This window comes from Eleginops maclovinus, chromosome 9 (assembly GCF_036324505.1).
Source record: "Eleginops maclovinus isolate JMC-PN-2008 ecotype Puerto Natales chromosome 9, JC_Emac_rtc_rv5, whole genome shotgun sequence".
NCBI lineage: Eukaryota > Metazoa > Chordata > Actinopteri > Perciformes > Eleginopidae > Eleginops > Eleginops maclovinus.
In genome coordinates, this window is record NC_086357.1 from 14351465 (window position 1) to 14366522 (window position 15058).

The window sequence follows — 15058 nt, forward strand, 5'->3', positions numbered from 1 at the left end:
TAAATAACACAAAGTGTTTCAAGGACAGCAGGAGGAGCTGTTAATGAGGTTTGACAGCATCAGGGATCCTGATCCCTCATACCCCCTCATACCTTTTTTCGAGGTGTAATACAAAAATTCATACCAAAAACTCTTTTATTTCAGTCATTAATTTGGCAAAACAATTGTCACATTGAGCTGCACTTCATGCCAACAACTCCCATGAATGTGACTACTTAGTACCCTTTATATCAGTACCAACAAACACCATAACCTTTACAACACTTACGAAACAAGTACCTTGTACAAGCATAATAATTAACTGAAGTAACCTCTGTCCACTTTAGCCATCTTTAAAAACACTGCTTTCAAAGTAGACCACAACTTAGAAAGAAATGAAAAAGACTTTTGTAAAACTGGCTTTCTTCTTACGTTAAGCATAACATCTCAGAACATTTTCAAATATATGTTGGCCAAGTCTGAAGGACAGACAAGTAGGGGGTTATTTGTGTTTATAATCTCTGTGATGAAGATGCATTGATCCCTTTCTATTTATCTTTAGCACATGAATATATAATATTTGTCTTTGCTGTATGAAACATGAGGTAATGTAATAAAGAGAGACGTGACTGTGTCAGGAGCCAGGGTGTGTATGAATACATTCACCTCCACTTCTTGTGGCGACATACAACATTAAGGTATAATAAATTATAATAGAGGAATAGGTCAACATTTAGGTAAAACATGGTTATTTACTTTCTTGCAGAGAGAAAGGTAAACATGGAGCTAAAGTCAACAAATGGTAAGCTCACTAATTCAGTTAACGATCATTTGTTGAATCTCCTCAAAGAATAATGACTTAACTCACCAATTCTCATTATCATTTTTCTAACATGTTAATTACAGAGCTTCAGGGGGTTGGAGGGGTTCATTTGTTACCAACAGAGCCAGGCTAACTGTACCAGATATATCATAAGCTATCTAGCTTCTGGCTGTAGCATAATATTTATCATAGAGATACGTAAGTGCAATCGATCCTCTCTAATTCTGCAAGAAATTAAATCATTTTCTCAAAATGTTGAACTATTTCTTTAAGTATATACAATATTTTAAAGTATAGTAAAATATACAAAACAATGCCCGTGCCTCTTCTTTATTTTAATGCTGTAGAAAGTCGAAACTGCGGTTTTTACAAACACATTTGGTAACAAAGTCTGCCCACTTAAAAAAAAAACCTGACACAACTTGAACTGTGTGACATGTCTCAGATATGAAGCTCTGCCTGTAAAAGTCACTATGGTTTCATCTTGGCTTTTATTAAACAGAGCAGAGGGCCAACAGAGCCTGGATTCAAACTGAGTCTCTCCTTAGGGGTGATATCGGATGAGGTAGTACAGGCACATGGCCTCATGTTAGAGTCTGCATTTCACTAAAAGCCTTGTGTTTTTATCCAGAATAAAACAGAGAGATCAGACGGAGGCCAGATCAAAACTGACAAGTGCTGCAAACATATATATATATATATGTATAGATATATAAAATATGTGGTAAAGGATAATTACACATTTTTTGTTCTCTGTAAGCAGCTTTTTGGTTTGACTTTCACCAAACTTTACAGAGATAATGTGGAAAAAGCTGACCTTTACATTCACAAGCAAAGACCTTAAAAGTTTGTATTCATAACATTCAGTTTGTCCTTTGTATGTAATCTTTGTGAACTCTGAATCCTCCCAATCTCATCTCAGTCTGTCTCATTCTGGAGTCACAAGGGCTCACTGTCCCGGTATGTAGGGCCAGCTGATGGAGCTCCCTGATAGCTGCATGTCTCGGATCAGCGTCTCGATGGGGGTCTTGCCCACCAGCCGCATGAAGAAGAGCTGGGAGATGAGGTTTGCAGGCACGGCACGCAGAGCTGGAAGGCGCAGCAGTAATCGGCCAAAGCGCTGGGGCTGGTTTGGGTACTGCAACCTCTCGTACTCTGTTAGGGCAACCTGGGCCTTCTCCTGCAGGGACTCCACATGGGCTGGGTCAGTCAGCCCACATGCGTCTGTGAGGCAGAGAAGGAAAGATTAGCACACTTTTATTAGCACTATTGTCTGTTTGCTCTGTTCTCACATTAAGTAGACATATGGCTTATTTACCTGTCTGTACATTTAAATATGTTATATGTTTTGGCCTTTTAAAAAGACACCTGGGATCCGATTACAGCAAAGACATCCAGTTACATCAGCTAACATCCCTCAGATAACCTTGTCACAAAAATTGACTTACCAGGTGAAAAGAGTGCAATGGCTTTGAGGCAGCTGTACTCGGCGGAGTCCACTTGCAGTCGGTTCAGCTTATCCACCTGGTCCTGGAAAACCCTGACCTGATCCATGAAGGACACCACGCGCTCAGCAGACATGGGAGAGGAGTGGAACCCGGCAGCTGCCAGTAGAGGAGCCATATGTAGAGGCAGAGCAGACTGAGCTGCGTTCAGGATGAAGAGCTCGCTCCAGCTCAACCTCAGCAGAGCCACCTGCAGAGTTGGTTGAAATACAGTCATGGTGAGTAAGGTGACAAGATAGGACAACTTTAAGATAACTAGAAACCAAAACACTTTTGAACTTTAAATTGAAAAAGGGTAATGGAAGGCTGCTCAAAGCCAGGGTTCCTACTTATGAAATGAGGACAAATTCATTCAAAAAAGTATTATACTTGTATTAGACTGCTGAGATGTATGCACTTAAAGGAACATCTTGGACGGTCCAACCTCAAACTTTGACTGGAAAGCAGTATTTATGGGACGCAAACCAGAAAACCATATGTTAACATTTGTATTTACATACAGGGAAATCATTGTTGTGAGTGGTATCCTACAGTACTGTTTTCAAATTGACATTCTGCAGTAAGAGGAGACAATGCCACTATTTTATGCACTAAATATGGCACTTAACAGTCCACAACTGGTTGGCCGTTTACCAGCTGGAGAGAGATTTGAAATGATTCACTGATCTTCCTTCTTGACAGATATGTAATATGTGTATATTACATGTGAAATACATTGAACTCTGGTTTGCATCAATGTATGCATTTACATTGGTGATGTAAACAAAGCTAGCTAACGGTTTGGATAGTTAGTCAAGCTTTCCGCCCTTATGAGTTAAATAACAATAATGCACCAAACCATTGACAGCAGTTTGTATAAAGTTGAGACACTAGACCACAGAAGTGAGTAAACAATATTTATGTAAAAAAAGAAAAAGGCTTCTGACTTCATATAAGGGAAAATAGAGAAGTCTATAAAGATCACATGGGTGGGTATGACATTTGAACTTTGGGCTAGTTTTATGGTTTAATGTCAGGCTGAAAAGATTGGCTAGTTTTATATTAAAATGTTGGGTTCTGATGTTCAAGCTTTAACATTTGCTCCTGAATCTGTAGGCCTACTCTTGACTTAAACTAAAACCTGTTTTACAAAACAAAGCAAATAAAGAAAAAGAGGAAGTCCCTATGTACTTTATGTGCTGCTGACTCACCTGCTCTGAGACCGGTAGTTCTGGGAAGTATGGGATGTTTCTGGCCCACTCGATGGTGCTGAAGAGGAGCCGGGCGGCCAGCTCACAGATGCTGTCAATGCCCATGACGGAGGCTCCGCTCGCAGATGCCTGCATCTGTGGCTGACCGTACGGTGTCACGTATCGACTGCTGGGGTACGGCTCAGCCCGGAGGAGCTGGGAGATGAGCTCTGACACCTGCTGTCCGTTGAAATAGTCCGCCCCAATGTGACCCGGCCCTGCTCCTCCAGCCCCACCTGCCAGGGAGTTGGGACTGATACCTGAGTGAGATGGAGGGATTCGACCCCTCTGGACTGCTGCAAAAAGAGAGGGAGGAGAAGCAACACAATTAAGGTTAGCTCCAGGTTCTGAATCCTTTATTATAAATAAATATTAGATGTAATGGAGTGTGCAGCTTTGGTGGATGTATGTGTGCTCTCTGAGCAAAAAGCCCCCATCTTTAAAGTGTTTTGTGGTTCTCTTTTGATTCAATCACTCAGTAAATTACAGTTTTATGTTTCAATGGTTGTTTCAAGGTTGTAACAAATTGACTTATGTTTCTAAAATAACATAACCAAAAGGTTTATTCATCAGTCAAAGCTCTCTATTCAGCAGTCAAACAAGGTTTTTATGTAATTAATTTAGCTCAATTTAGCATTCTCAACCAATTAAAAAAAAACCTATATCAAATTTTCTGAAAATCTTAATCTGAGATTCATGTTAATCATCTGGCACCTGGGTGCTTTTATAGACACCCAGAAAATGAACACATCAAAATAAGAAAAACCAGAGTGAGTGCAGAGACAAAGGCACTTCTAGTGGGTCATAAATGATGATTGAGAGGGATATACATTATGGTTAAAGAAAATATTTATCATTGTGCCTTTAAAGCAATGAGCATGAGCTTCCTTTACTGGGCTAAAGGTAAAACAGACGTTTCAAGGTAATGTGGAAACAGTGCAGCCTGCGTCACGGCCGCGGTCAGCACGGTTCATTAATAACCAGGCTCAATATAACCCCTGGCACAGTGTCACCCTCAGTGCAGGGATGTATGGGACAGTGTCTCGTGGTGTCCTCTGACGCTGATTGAAATACAAGTGTGGTTATAGGCGAGTAGAATACAATTACAAATGCTTTTAAAATAGTTTGTGATGTGATAATGAGGGTAGGATTGCTGGAATGAAAATAATTACTCCAAGGGAACTGGGAATCATCTCTTATTACAACTAATCAACTGAGAGAAATTAAGCAAATCATTTCTGTAATTAAATGAGTGTATAAATATAAAGACACACACAGACATCACAGAGGCTGGAGCAGTGTGAACGTGTTAACTGATGGTTTGTTCTGTTATGCAAATCAAACAGGGTTACCTCCCCCTCACTGAAGCTCAACAGCTGCAGGGAGTCGAGCTCTGGGGTGAAAACATGCTTCGGTTGACAGTATAAATATTGTGCTTGGATCGCTGGTAAATGTCAGATGCTGTTTCTGTTGAAGTTAGCGTTTTCTCTGCAGATGACCCATTCTGATATTTATGTATGCGTGCTTCGCTGAGGGGTGTTTTTACATTAATCAGGTTTGTTGGTTTTAAAGGACAGGATATGAATAGTTTAAACCTCAGTGCTGGAAAGTAACGACATACATTTAATCAAAGTAATGTATTAAAAGCAGGTATAATTTGAGATACTTGTACAGCACTTGTGTGTTCCTATTTAAGGCACCTTTATATTTTAATTTCAGTGGAAAATTGATACTTTTATTTTTGCTTTGCACTACATTTGCTTGACAGCTGCAGTTGCTTTGAAGATCAATATATTATATATTAATAATAATATATTAATAATAAAGTAAATATAATACATTGTCAAAGAAAAAACTAATCACATAACATGCAATAATAAATGAAATGTGTTCTACCTTGCACAACTACAAAATTAAATTGATTAATTATAATAACTTTGGACCATGGACCATTCTACAAAAAAAGAGTTTATTTTAATAATAATTACTTTATATTTGCACTTTTGAACTTATGTAACTTTTTGGGCCACTTTGGGGCAGAACAACAAGCTGCTAACAAATCAAATGACCTACAGTGTTATTAACTTTGAATTGATATAGTAAATGGCCTAGCAACAGTTGCTTATTTACCCATCCAGCAGTTATGAAACAACATTAGTGTAACTAGTCTTCACAATGTTTAGCTCTGTTTGGGTCTCCATCTACTCCTATTTATCTCCTAGCTGTTAAATGCTCCACTCTGTTCACCAGCTTATCTCAAACCGTTTCTGTCTGCTGTTTTCCAGGTGCTGTATAGAGGGTTTACCAGATCCCTCTCTTTGCTCTTTCTGCCAGTGCTTGTGAAAACATGGCTAATAGGAGCGAACCAAAACAGTTCATTTGTAGGCCGTAAAACCAAAACCATGAGCTGACAGATGTGATAATGACCCTATGAGTCTTAAAATGTTCTCCTCTAGGGGTGAAAAAACGAGTTCATGTGTCTGTTAAAAAAACAACAACACCATGCTGTGAACATGTATAACAACGCTTTGATACCTTCTTTGCGCATTCCCACGCGGAAGCATTTCTTCAGACGACAGTATTGGCACTGGTTGCGGTGATGCTGGTCAATTTGGCATTCTCGATTTGATCTGAACAAAGGAAACAACAGCAAAACATGAAACCCTTAATGAGTAGATCAAAACAAACACCCGGAAAAAATTAAGAGACCACCATTATCAGTGTCTCCGGTTTTACTATTTATAGGCATGTCTTTGAGTTACATTTTTATTTAATTTGTTATTGTATTCTATAAACTACTGACAACATTTCTCTGTGTTGAAATTCAACAGACACTGGAATGGCTGCCATACATGTTTATGAGAGTGGTCTCTTAATTTTTTTCAGAGCAGTATATGTTCAGGGTTTTTTTCCCACAAATACTTCAAAAAGCTAAAAGGGAAATACATTTGCATTTACATCATTATCTCCCCATTTCTCCCCCTCACTGACCACCGGTGAGTGCAGTGTGAGCTGGCTTGGCTGAAAAGATAGCAAGGCTGTGACCTTTGTAAATCATCGGCCTTACACGCCCTTGTGTTACCTTTTACAGCAGGAATGAGGTCTGCCAACATTTCACAGAAAGACCTTTTTAGTCCTGAACGTGGCAAAAACACACCGTTCATTCAGGGTTAGTGCAATATTATGTTGAAGGAACATGTGGCTGAGAGTAGTCTTAGTGAGAGCAGAAAATTGAGTTGCAACATTGTGTTCCTGTTGTTGAGAATTATGAGAATGTTAACCTTCTGAGGCAATCCATCCTCACATGACTGACCTTCAGGGCTTTCATTTCTATTATTTTTTTCTCTCCGGAGGCTCTTCGTGAGACATATCCAAGGTTGGAGCATATCACTCTGGAGTAGAAATGGACTAATCTGCTGTGTCTTTTGACAAAAACACATTTAGCCTTTGAGAAGCTCCAAATAAATATTTAATAAATGATTTCCAACACATTAAGACAAAGCAGATATTAAAATAAGTTACCTGTTAGTACAATATCTAATGTCAACCATTAGAACTCCTTCAATAAAAACGCATTTTATATTATTACTACTTTATTATATTTTATATTACTACCACTCATACATTAACATTAATATCTGCTTACTACCCTATAGTGTGTTATAGACCATGTATCAATGTAAAGTTAAATGTAAACTGTTTCAGCAGCCCTTACCTGCAGGAGTAGTTGAGGTTTCGTCTGATGCTCCTCTTAAAGAAACTCTTGCAGCCCTCACAGGTGAACACGCCGTAATGCTTCCCGCTGGACTTGTCCCCACACACCACACAGTCCACTACGCAGGCCTTGTCCTCGTCCCCGACGTCCACATCGCTGCTCCCGGCCTGGGGCGAGCCCTCCTCTTCCTCCCTCCTCAGGTAAGTCTTCTCCCCCAGTCCATTAGTGTCCCCGTTGGGGTTGCCCCATCCCCCGCTCACCATGGCCATATTCTCTGAGACACGCCGCCCTGTGAGTGGATCATACACAAACCCACCCTGTCGCCCGGCTTCCAACTCGCCTCAAAGTCTAAAGAGTGATTCCAGAGGAAAAGGTCTCCAGGAATGTTTTGACCAAAGAAAATCGAGGAAAGGGATAAAAATATTGTCCCGGCCGCTCTTGTGTTGACCTTTCCCCCCTTTGCCGTCTGGTTGTTACGACCTGGAAGTCCTTCCCTGTGCGGTTTTCTCTCTCTCTCTTCTTTAATCCCTCTGCTCTCTGTTCTTGTCTTTCACCCTTGTGTTCTCTGCCCTGACCTCCGATCAATGGCTCCCGAACTCTGAGAAACTTCAGACACACATTGAGTGGTTCAGAGTTCAGGCAGGAGAAAAGGGTGCAGCCTTGCTCTTTTCACTGAAAACAATAAATTACACTTTGACTCCTTCTCTCTTTCTTCCTCCCTCCCACTTTTTCTCTCCGTCTCCCCCCCTGGAAGAAGTAAAAAGAAAAACACCTCACCTCCTAATCATAGTGACAAGGGACAAAACAAGAGTCGCTCTCAAAGTGAAAAAGAAGCTCTGCCCCTCTCAGTGCTCGACTTTCTCCCAGAAGGACAAGCAAGTGGGAGGAAAATAAAATACAGCTTTCCTTCAGGCAGGGTTGAACTGCCCTGCCCTCTCCTCCAACTTATAAACGAGTCCAACCAGTTCCTGCCTTGCAGAGGTGTTATCTGCTGATCTGAGGCAGTTCTAGTCCAGACTCACTCTTGACTTGTCAGGGCTGTTATAGAGGCAGAGGTGATAGCCTACTGATGAAAAGGAAAAATAGGATAGTGTTTTTCTTTGGAAATGCTCAATCATATATCTAAAAAAATGAATTGTGGGGAGTTTTAGAATTGGTAATGGTTCTTTCTTTGGTATTAAGAGAGGATATAAACACAGAGCCAGTTCAGCTTTTAAATGTAATAAGTATTTTGGTTTGGTGTGTCCGACAAAAAGCCTAAAAGATCCAACTCAGACTGCCTCAACATTAGGAAGTGACAATACACCCCTTTCCCTCCTGGAATATGTGATCTTTGCAGCGGATAAGTGCACCAAATAAGTCCTCTTCTGTTTCTGTGGTGAAATTATGTTTTCCTGTGGCTCATCCAACTCTTCAGAGTCTGCGGTGTCTGGGGCTCAAATGTCACACAAAAAGCCAAAACAAAGCAGAGTTGAGAAATCTCCTCCTCTCAAAGCTGCTGAGTGTTTTCTCCCGTTTTGTTCGTGCTTGTCCATCCAGCAGTAACAGAGGCCAGGACCTCTCTGCTTTCCCTGTCAGCAAGTTGGGGTGTACTGTTGCACTCCGTTCTGTTCTGCCGGTCCCTTTTCCCTTTTTTCTTCTGTTCCGCCTTCTCTCTGCTGGTCCCGGCAGGAATAAATTAGGCAAACAAGTGCAGGAAAAACTCAGTCATAGACCTTTTAGTGAAAGCCAGACGCTGCAGTGGAGAGCAGTCCAGAGATAGCTTCCTCTCCTGCTCCTCTCAATCCCCTCTCTGTGTCTCTGCCTCGCTCCCTCCTTTAGGGAGAGTGAACGTGTGTCTGTGTGCTGAGGGATTTGACACTGCTATTCAAGCCCTGCCGTTGCCATGGCACTGGATGCCTTATAAGGCCAGCGGTGTCAAAGAGCACAGAGTGGGCTGCAGCCACACACACACACACACACACACACACACACACACACACACACACACACACACACACACACACACACACACACACACACACACACACACACACACACACACACACACACACACAGAAAGAATGCCTGGCTGCCTCACTGGCTGCCTGTTTCCCCCCTGACCCCGGGCCATCCTGGGAGCAAAGGGGGAGTTAACCCCAACACCGCCGTAAAACAAAGAGGGGGCCTCTGGTCGACACACAGCGAGCTCATGGCACTCAAACTCATGTTCTCCACTTCACTCTAATCCCAAAGAATTCCTCCAACTTTGTTGACCCAATAATAACAGGGAGGGCAGGCCTGTTGTTGGTGAGCAACTTGTCAAAAGGTTATTTGATACACCAGCAGCTCCTTTTCACACCTGCTACACACACTCACAGGTCTGCGTGAAGGATGCCAGAGATCCTGGTGAACGGCTGCATCCTGGATGGCCCTGGTTGAGTTATCATGTTTATATTAAAAGAAAATGAAAATCATCTCCAGAAAGTGTGATGAGACAGAAAAGGAAATATTCTGACATGGATTTCAGTGTCACTTTCGGATCTACAACCATTCTGGACTATTTTGCATTTCACAATTTATGTCCAATGCCAATGTTCAAAGGGAGCTCAGGAAGTACAGTAGTGTACCTTATTCAGTGAGGTGGGAGGTGTGGCTGCAGAGTTCAGGGTACTGGATGAGCATGCAGCACACCCAACCGTCATGAATAAGACCAGAGTTCACCACCCACCACAGACTCTCAACTCATTATTGTGTTTTCAGAACTAAAAACCATAATCATATAGATGTTCAAACCATAATCATCTGTTGTAACTGCGTTATCTGTTAGAACATTAATGTTACCTTAAAAAAACAGTTTTAAAATCATTTTGGTATTACACTGGGCTCCAAATAGGGGGATGGTGTCTCAGTCCAGCCCTGAACACCTGTTCTTTCATTATGTAACGTTAAGCGGGTAGTTCAAGCTCTCTGGGGAAGTGTGTAAAGCGCTTGGTCTTAGTGATACTAGATCATATTTTGGGAGAAAATGTTTTCTGTTTTTTCCTCTGATCAACTCCAGCTGCTCTGCCTGGATCTGTGATTCACAGTTTCCTAAACGACAGCTAACTCCTGCTAACACTAGCTGCTTTATCAGAATCACATCAAGATTTCTTTGAAACCAAAACTTTAGGTCGCCACAAGTGGATATTGTGGGAAACCTAATGAAATACATTGTCAGTAAATATTTTACTTATATGAATATTTTGGGCCTGGCTAGATATGTAAAATGATGTTTCTTCAATATGTTGATAACACTTTATCTTGGCATCACTACAGTTAGTTCTTTCACACAAGTAGTACATAGGCCTGGGTATTTAACTTAAGACACAGGGTTGCTGTTTTCAAAGACATTATCTTTCTGGTCATGACGAGCAAACTGATGTGCAAATGTAAAATAGGGTGAAATACCCCTTTAAGATGGCTCAAACAAAGCCACCGTCACATACACATGATGCTCCTGTTTTACAGACCTAACATCTTTTGTCTTTGCAATGCTCCTGTGGAATTTCTGGCTTGCTTGTCTGTCATTCAATTGACATGTGAAGGGAGGATAAAGTAAACAACCTGTAAGCAGGTTTCCAATAACAGCGCAGGAGGCAGGAGAAAAAACAACAACAACAGAGGAGGTATTCACTTCCAAGCATGCCTGGTTAAAAGAACTTCTATGCACCCAAAAGTGTTTGCTCATCACATGATTTCACATAAATTCCCCCAGAGTGACAAGACACCTTGTCTTAGTGTTCTTGAAAGAAACATTTTGTCTCTCAGAAGATGTATGAATATCCGAAAAACAGAAAGGTAAACATTTATATCAAGGCTGACAGGAATGGGAGGGATTTATCTTATGCAATTTCCTGCCAGTGACGTTAATTCAGCCTTTCTGAATGTGAGCATAAGGTAGGCTAACTTTAACCCACATCCGTCACAGCGAGACTCATTGTGCATGGATAGTTCTTTTGTTTGGTTAAGAGGTTATCGGGGCCAAACTAAGCTGCAGTAAGTTGAATTAGTTTTTCCCTTTAAGCCTCTGTGCTTGTCTATTAGAAAAGGCTCGGACCTTGGGGGATAATATTCACTAATAAAGCAGTGAAGATTTGAATATAAGATGTGCTCCTACAACATATTCAAAGAGAACAACTTCACAATAGCCTAATTCTAATTGCAGTCTGTTGTTTTTATAAAGTGCTGTCCAACTTAGTGAATCACAAAGAACTCTCTGAGAACAGGAATATAAACATTTTAAGGTTAATAGTAATTCAAAGAAAACTTACTAAAGAAACACTTTGCATTTTCATTCATTTAGTGAGTATTTCAACCAGTATTTTAAATCTGAAACTTACAATATAGCCGAACAAACAAAATTCAAGCAATAACAAGGAAAACAAATAAGAAACTAAATAATAAATAATAGATTTTTGACCCCACACACTTTCATCACCGGATCCTCTGCAGCGTAAATGTGTGACTGAAGTGTAACATGTTTGCAAGGCCTCTGTTTGTGTACACAAACAATGCGGTTATATATGTTTGAGATGTAGCAGTTATAGAAGTGTGCTGAAATGTTTGCGTGTGTGTGTGTGTGTGTGTGTGTGTGTGTGTGTGTGTGTGTGTGTGGGTGTGTATTCTTTGCTCTTTGAACTGCAGGTCAGGAATGCAGCGGCTCTCAGTGTGAAGTCGACTGTGGCGCAGAAGGTGCATTCTCAACACAGTCAGGAGTCCAGAGCCATCAGAGTGAAGCAGCCAAACCTTCAGCACACTCACCTAAACACACTAATACACACACTAACACACACACACACACACACACACACACACACACACACACACACACACACACACACACACACACACACACACACACACACACACACACATATATACACTGTCCTCCCTGCTGGACAATGTGTCCAACCCCCTCCAGGACACCCTGTCCGCCCTGTGCAGCTCCTTCAGCGACAGGCTGCTGCACCCGCGGTGTCTCACGGGGAGATACCGCAAGTCCTTCCTTCCTGCAGAGGTCAGACTCTATAACCATATAAAATCATGGCCCCCGGTAGACCCCCACACATATAACAACACTGGCTATAACACGCCCTGTTAACAACTGTGCAATACATATCTGGCTGCTATACTTTAACTTTTGTGTATTTTGTAATCTGTGTTATTCTTGTATATATATATATATATTTTAGTATCTTGGGTGTAACATTAAGCTGTCTTTGGCTCTTTCTGCTGTACAAATGAAAATTTCCCCGCTTCGGGATGATAAAAGTTATTCTGACACACACACACACACGCGCACACGCACGCACACGCACACGCACACGCACACACACACACACACACACACACACACACACACACACACACACACACACACACACACACACACACACAGGATATGTACATACAGGTTAAACCAGCTGTGACCTCGTAAACAAAGACTCACTTTTGTCTTCTCACCTGAGGAACAAAAGACACTTGTTTCAGTGTATCAAAAGTTGTTCACACATTATTTAATAGACTGTTGCAACGACTCCCTTATTGCTGTACTTCTTTTTAGAGAACATGCCAATACATACCAGAAGCACACAGTACAATCTGACATTGACATTTTGTGCGTTTTTTTTCTACATATACTTAGTGTGACCATAGTTCGTTAAAATGAGTTAGAGTATGAAAATGGTGGCTTTATTATTGGTCTGGGAGAGTGTGAGCTCCATTAGTTGAAGTGCATAGGAATTTGAAAACTGGGGTTAAACTTTAACTCTGAGTGAACAAGTAAGAGCACACTCCTTCCTAATTAGCCCCTGCTGCCCTTTGGCCCAGAGGCCACAAAAAAATCAACCTCTCCCCCTTCTTTCTCCCGCTCTCCCTACTCCCAACACTCTCTCCATCTTTGGGCCTTTGACCTCGAGCCAATGACAGAGCAATTTAAATACACACAGCAGTGGAACATGCCAAAGAAAAACATCTGCTGTGGTGACTCCAGAGCAACACACGGCATCCAATCAATACCTGCCCTCCCCTGTACCCTCCCAGGACCTGCTGGGGATTGTGGGAAACTTCTCATTTGGTGTGTGTTGTTGTTATTCAAATCAGCTATCATTTGTTTGCTCTCAAAAAGATATCCACCCATTGCTTGTAAAGGAATCAATACAAATGTTTACGGCAGTGGAGCTTTTTCTGTACATTTTTTCTTTAAAGATAAGACACATTGTTGAATGGGTTTGGACTCTGGCTCATCCGCTTGAACTCTGATGTTAATAATTCTGTTCGATTTTTCAATAATCAACCTTTTCCCCTTTTCTTCCTTTCTGAATGCTTATCCATCATGCGATATACATCCAAAATCAAACCAGAAATATCTTAATTAAATGGCACACTCAAAGCTCTTTGCCACGAAGACACCTTGTTATAAGATGTTAACTTTCAAAGCAACAGAGAAACATCGCTGTATCACGGTGTTACTTTAAATATGCAAACAGACTTTACTCAAACAGATACAGAGCAACATAAGCATCTTTCTAAAGTCATGTTCTTGCCACCTGATGATTGTAAGCTTTGGTTTTGCCTTCACATACTGTTTTGCTGCTGTAGCACGAAACAAGGCTGATGAGGGATGAGAGTGAACTCATAGATGCTGAAACACTCAGTAGAGCTGAGGGGAAGATCATTCTCTTCAAGGAACCTTTACCACTACCTGTGCCGTTTCTCTATATAAATTACTGCATCTTTTTTTTTACCAGTAATGTAGGCAGTGCATTCTTGTTTACTGTGTGCTAGTGTCACTGAAAGATCAACAGAGTCCAGTTGCAAATACTGAACTTCTATCAACTTTGATAATGTTGTTTCAAATTTGAATACTAAATATTCCAAATATTGATTTGTTTTGGGCGGCTTTGAGGTCACTTGTAACCTCCAGATTTTCCTGGAATTTAATGGAGCATCATTCCTTTTTTTTTTTTTATTGAAAAATAATTACTCACATGATGACCATCTTAGCTTTATGGATATCCAACATGACATATGATGGATCTTAACTTGATTTTGAAATAAAACTGATGGCTTGAACTATGATTGAGCAGCAAATAGTTTGTAATGATGGGCGGAAAGTGGTTGAAGAGCCTGATGTGTATCAAATAGTAACAATCATTTAGCTAAATGTATTGCTTCAGGACTAAAGTGATTACCATTGACAGACCATCAATAGGTTGTCAGCGGATTGCCCATTTAAAAGATAAACTTTGTTGCTATTTACAAAGAAGTCTGATATTTTCAGACAGGTATTAACCTAACGCTCTGCGCAGCCATAACAAGTTGGTCCTGTTCCCGATCACCAAGTTCAATCTCTTAAAAATCTGAGTCCAATCTGTTGCTCCCTGCTAGTGCCCACTGCTCTGTTTAAGGCAGACACTGCCTAAAGGTCCTCTAAGGTGCTTAGGATGGCAGAAAATGAGCCCTAATCAGCTCACTGAAGACGTCTCAAATGCTTTAAAAGGATTAGGGCGAGGCCACTCCTCCGGGCCCTCTTTCCCCTCTAAACACCTTATAGCTGTAATCTACCGCTCACAAACTGACCTCATTAGATCATCTGGACTGTTGTTGGCCTGTGATATTCTGCTCAACTGGGACCTCCATACAATGCCCTTGTCGTGTCAGGTGCATCACAGAAATGTGCTAAGCTACATTCAGCTGCCAGGCTATCAGGTTCAGTACAGCAAACCAATGTTTTGCATGTTGTAGATAGTTCACTCACAGTAACTTTACAAAAAGTAATTCATAC

The 15058-nt window shown here is 41.1% G+C and overlaps 1 protein-coding gene across 2 annotated transcripts; it reads right to left on the bottom strand.

Annotated features, from left to right (window-relative positions):
• Positions 1 to 117: 117 nt before the first annotated feature.
• Positions 118 to 9086, bottom strand: nr2f6b (nuclear receptor subfamily 2, group F, member 6b). Of its 2 annotated transcripts, none has more exons than XM_063890654.1 (5): positions 7252 to 9086; positions 6072 to 6166; positions 3498 to 3829; positions 2251 to 2497; positions 118 to 2026 (listed from the first exon to the last, which is right to left on the bottom strand). In XM_063890654.1, the coding sequence occupies exons 1-5, from the start codon at positions 7518 to 7520 to the stop codon at positions 1752 to 1754; spliced, it is 1218 nt and encodes a 405-aa protein (XP_063746724.1). In that variant the 5' UTR covers positions 7521 to 9086; the 3' UTR covers positions 118 to 1751. The 2 variants fall into 2 exon arrangements, with proteins under 2 accessions (XP_063746724.1, XP_063746723.1); XM_063890653.1 differs by having other exon boundaries at positions 3498 to 3832.
• Between the last annotated feature and the right edge of the window lie 5972 nt (positions 9087 to 15058).

What these genes read in the sequence shown, in the direction of transcription:
- nr2f6b (XM_063890653.1), bottom strand. Translation starts at nt 7,520, where the DNA reads ATGGCCATGGTGAGCGGGGGATGGGGCAACCCCAACGGGGACACTAAT. An exon ending in AACCTCAACTACTCCTGCAG is followed by an intron (nt 6,167 to 7,251) that starts GTAAGGGCTGCT and finishes TCCTTTGTTCAG; the next exon opens with ATCAAATCGAGAATGCCAAA. An exon ending in CGTGGGAATGCGCAAAGAAG is followed by an intron (nt 3,833 to 6,071) that starts GTATCAAAGCGT and finishes CTCTTTTTGCAG; the next exon opens with CAGTCCAGAGGGGTCGAATC.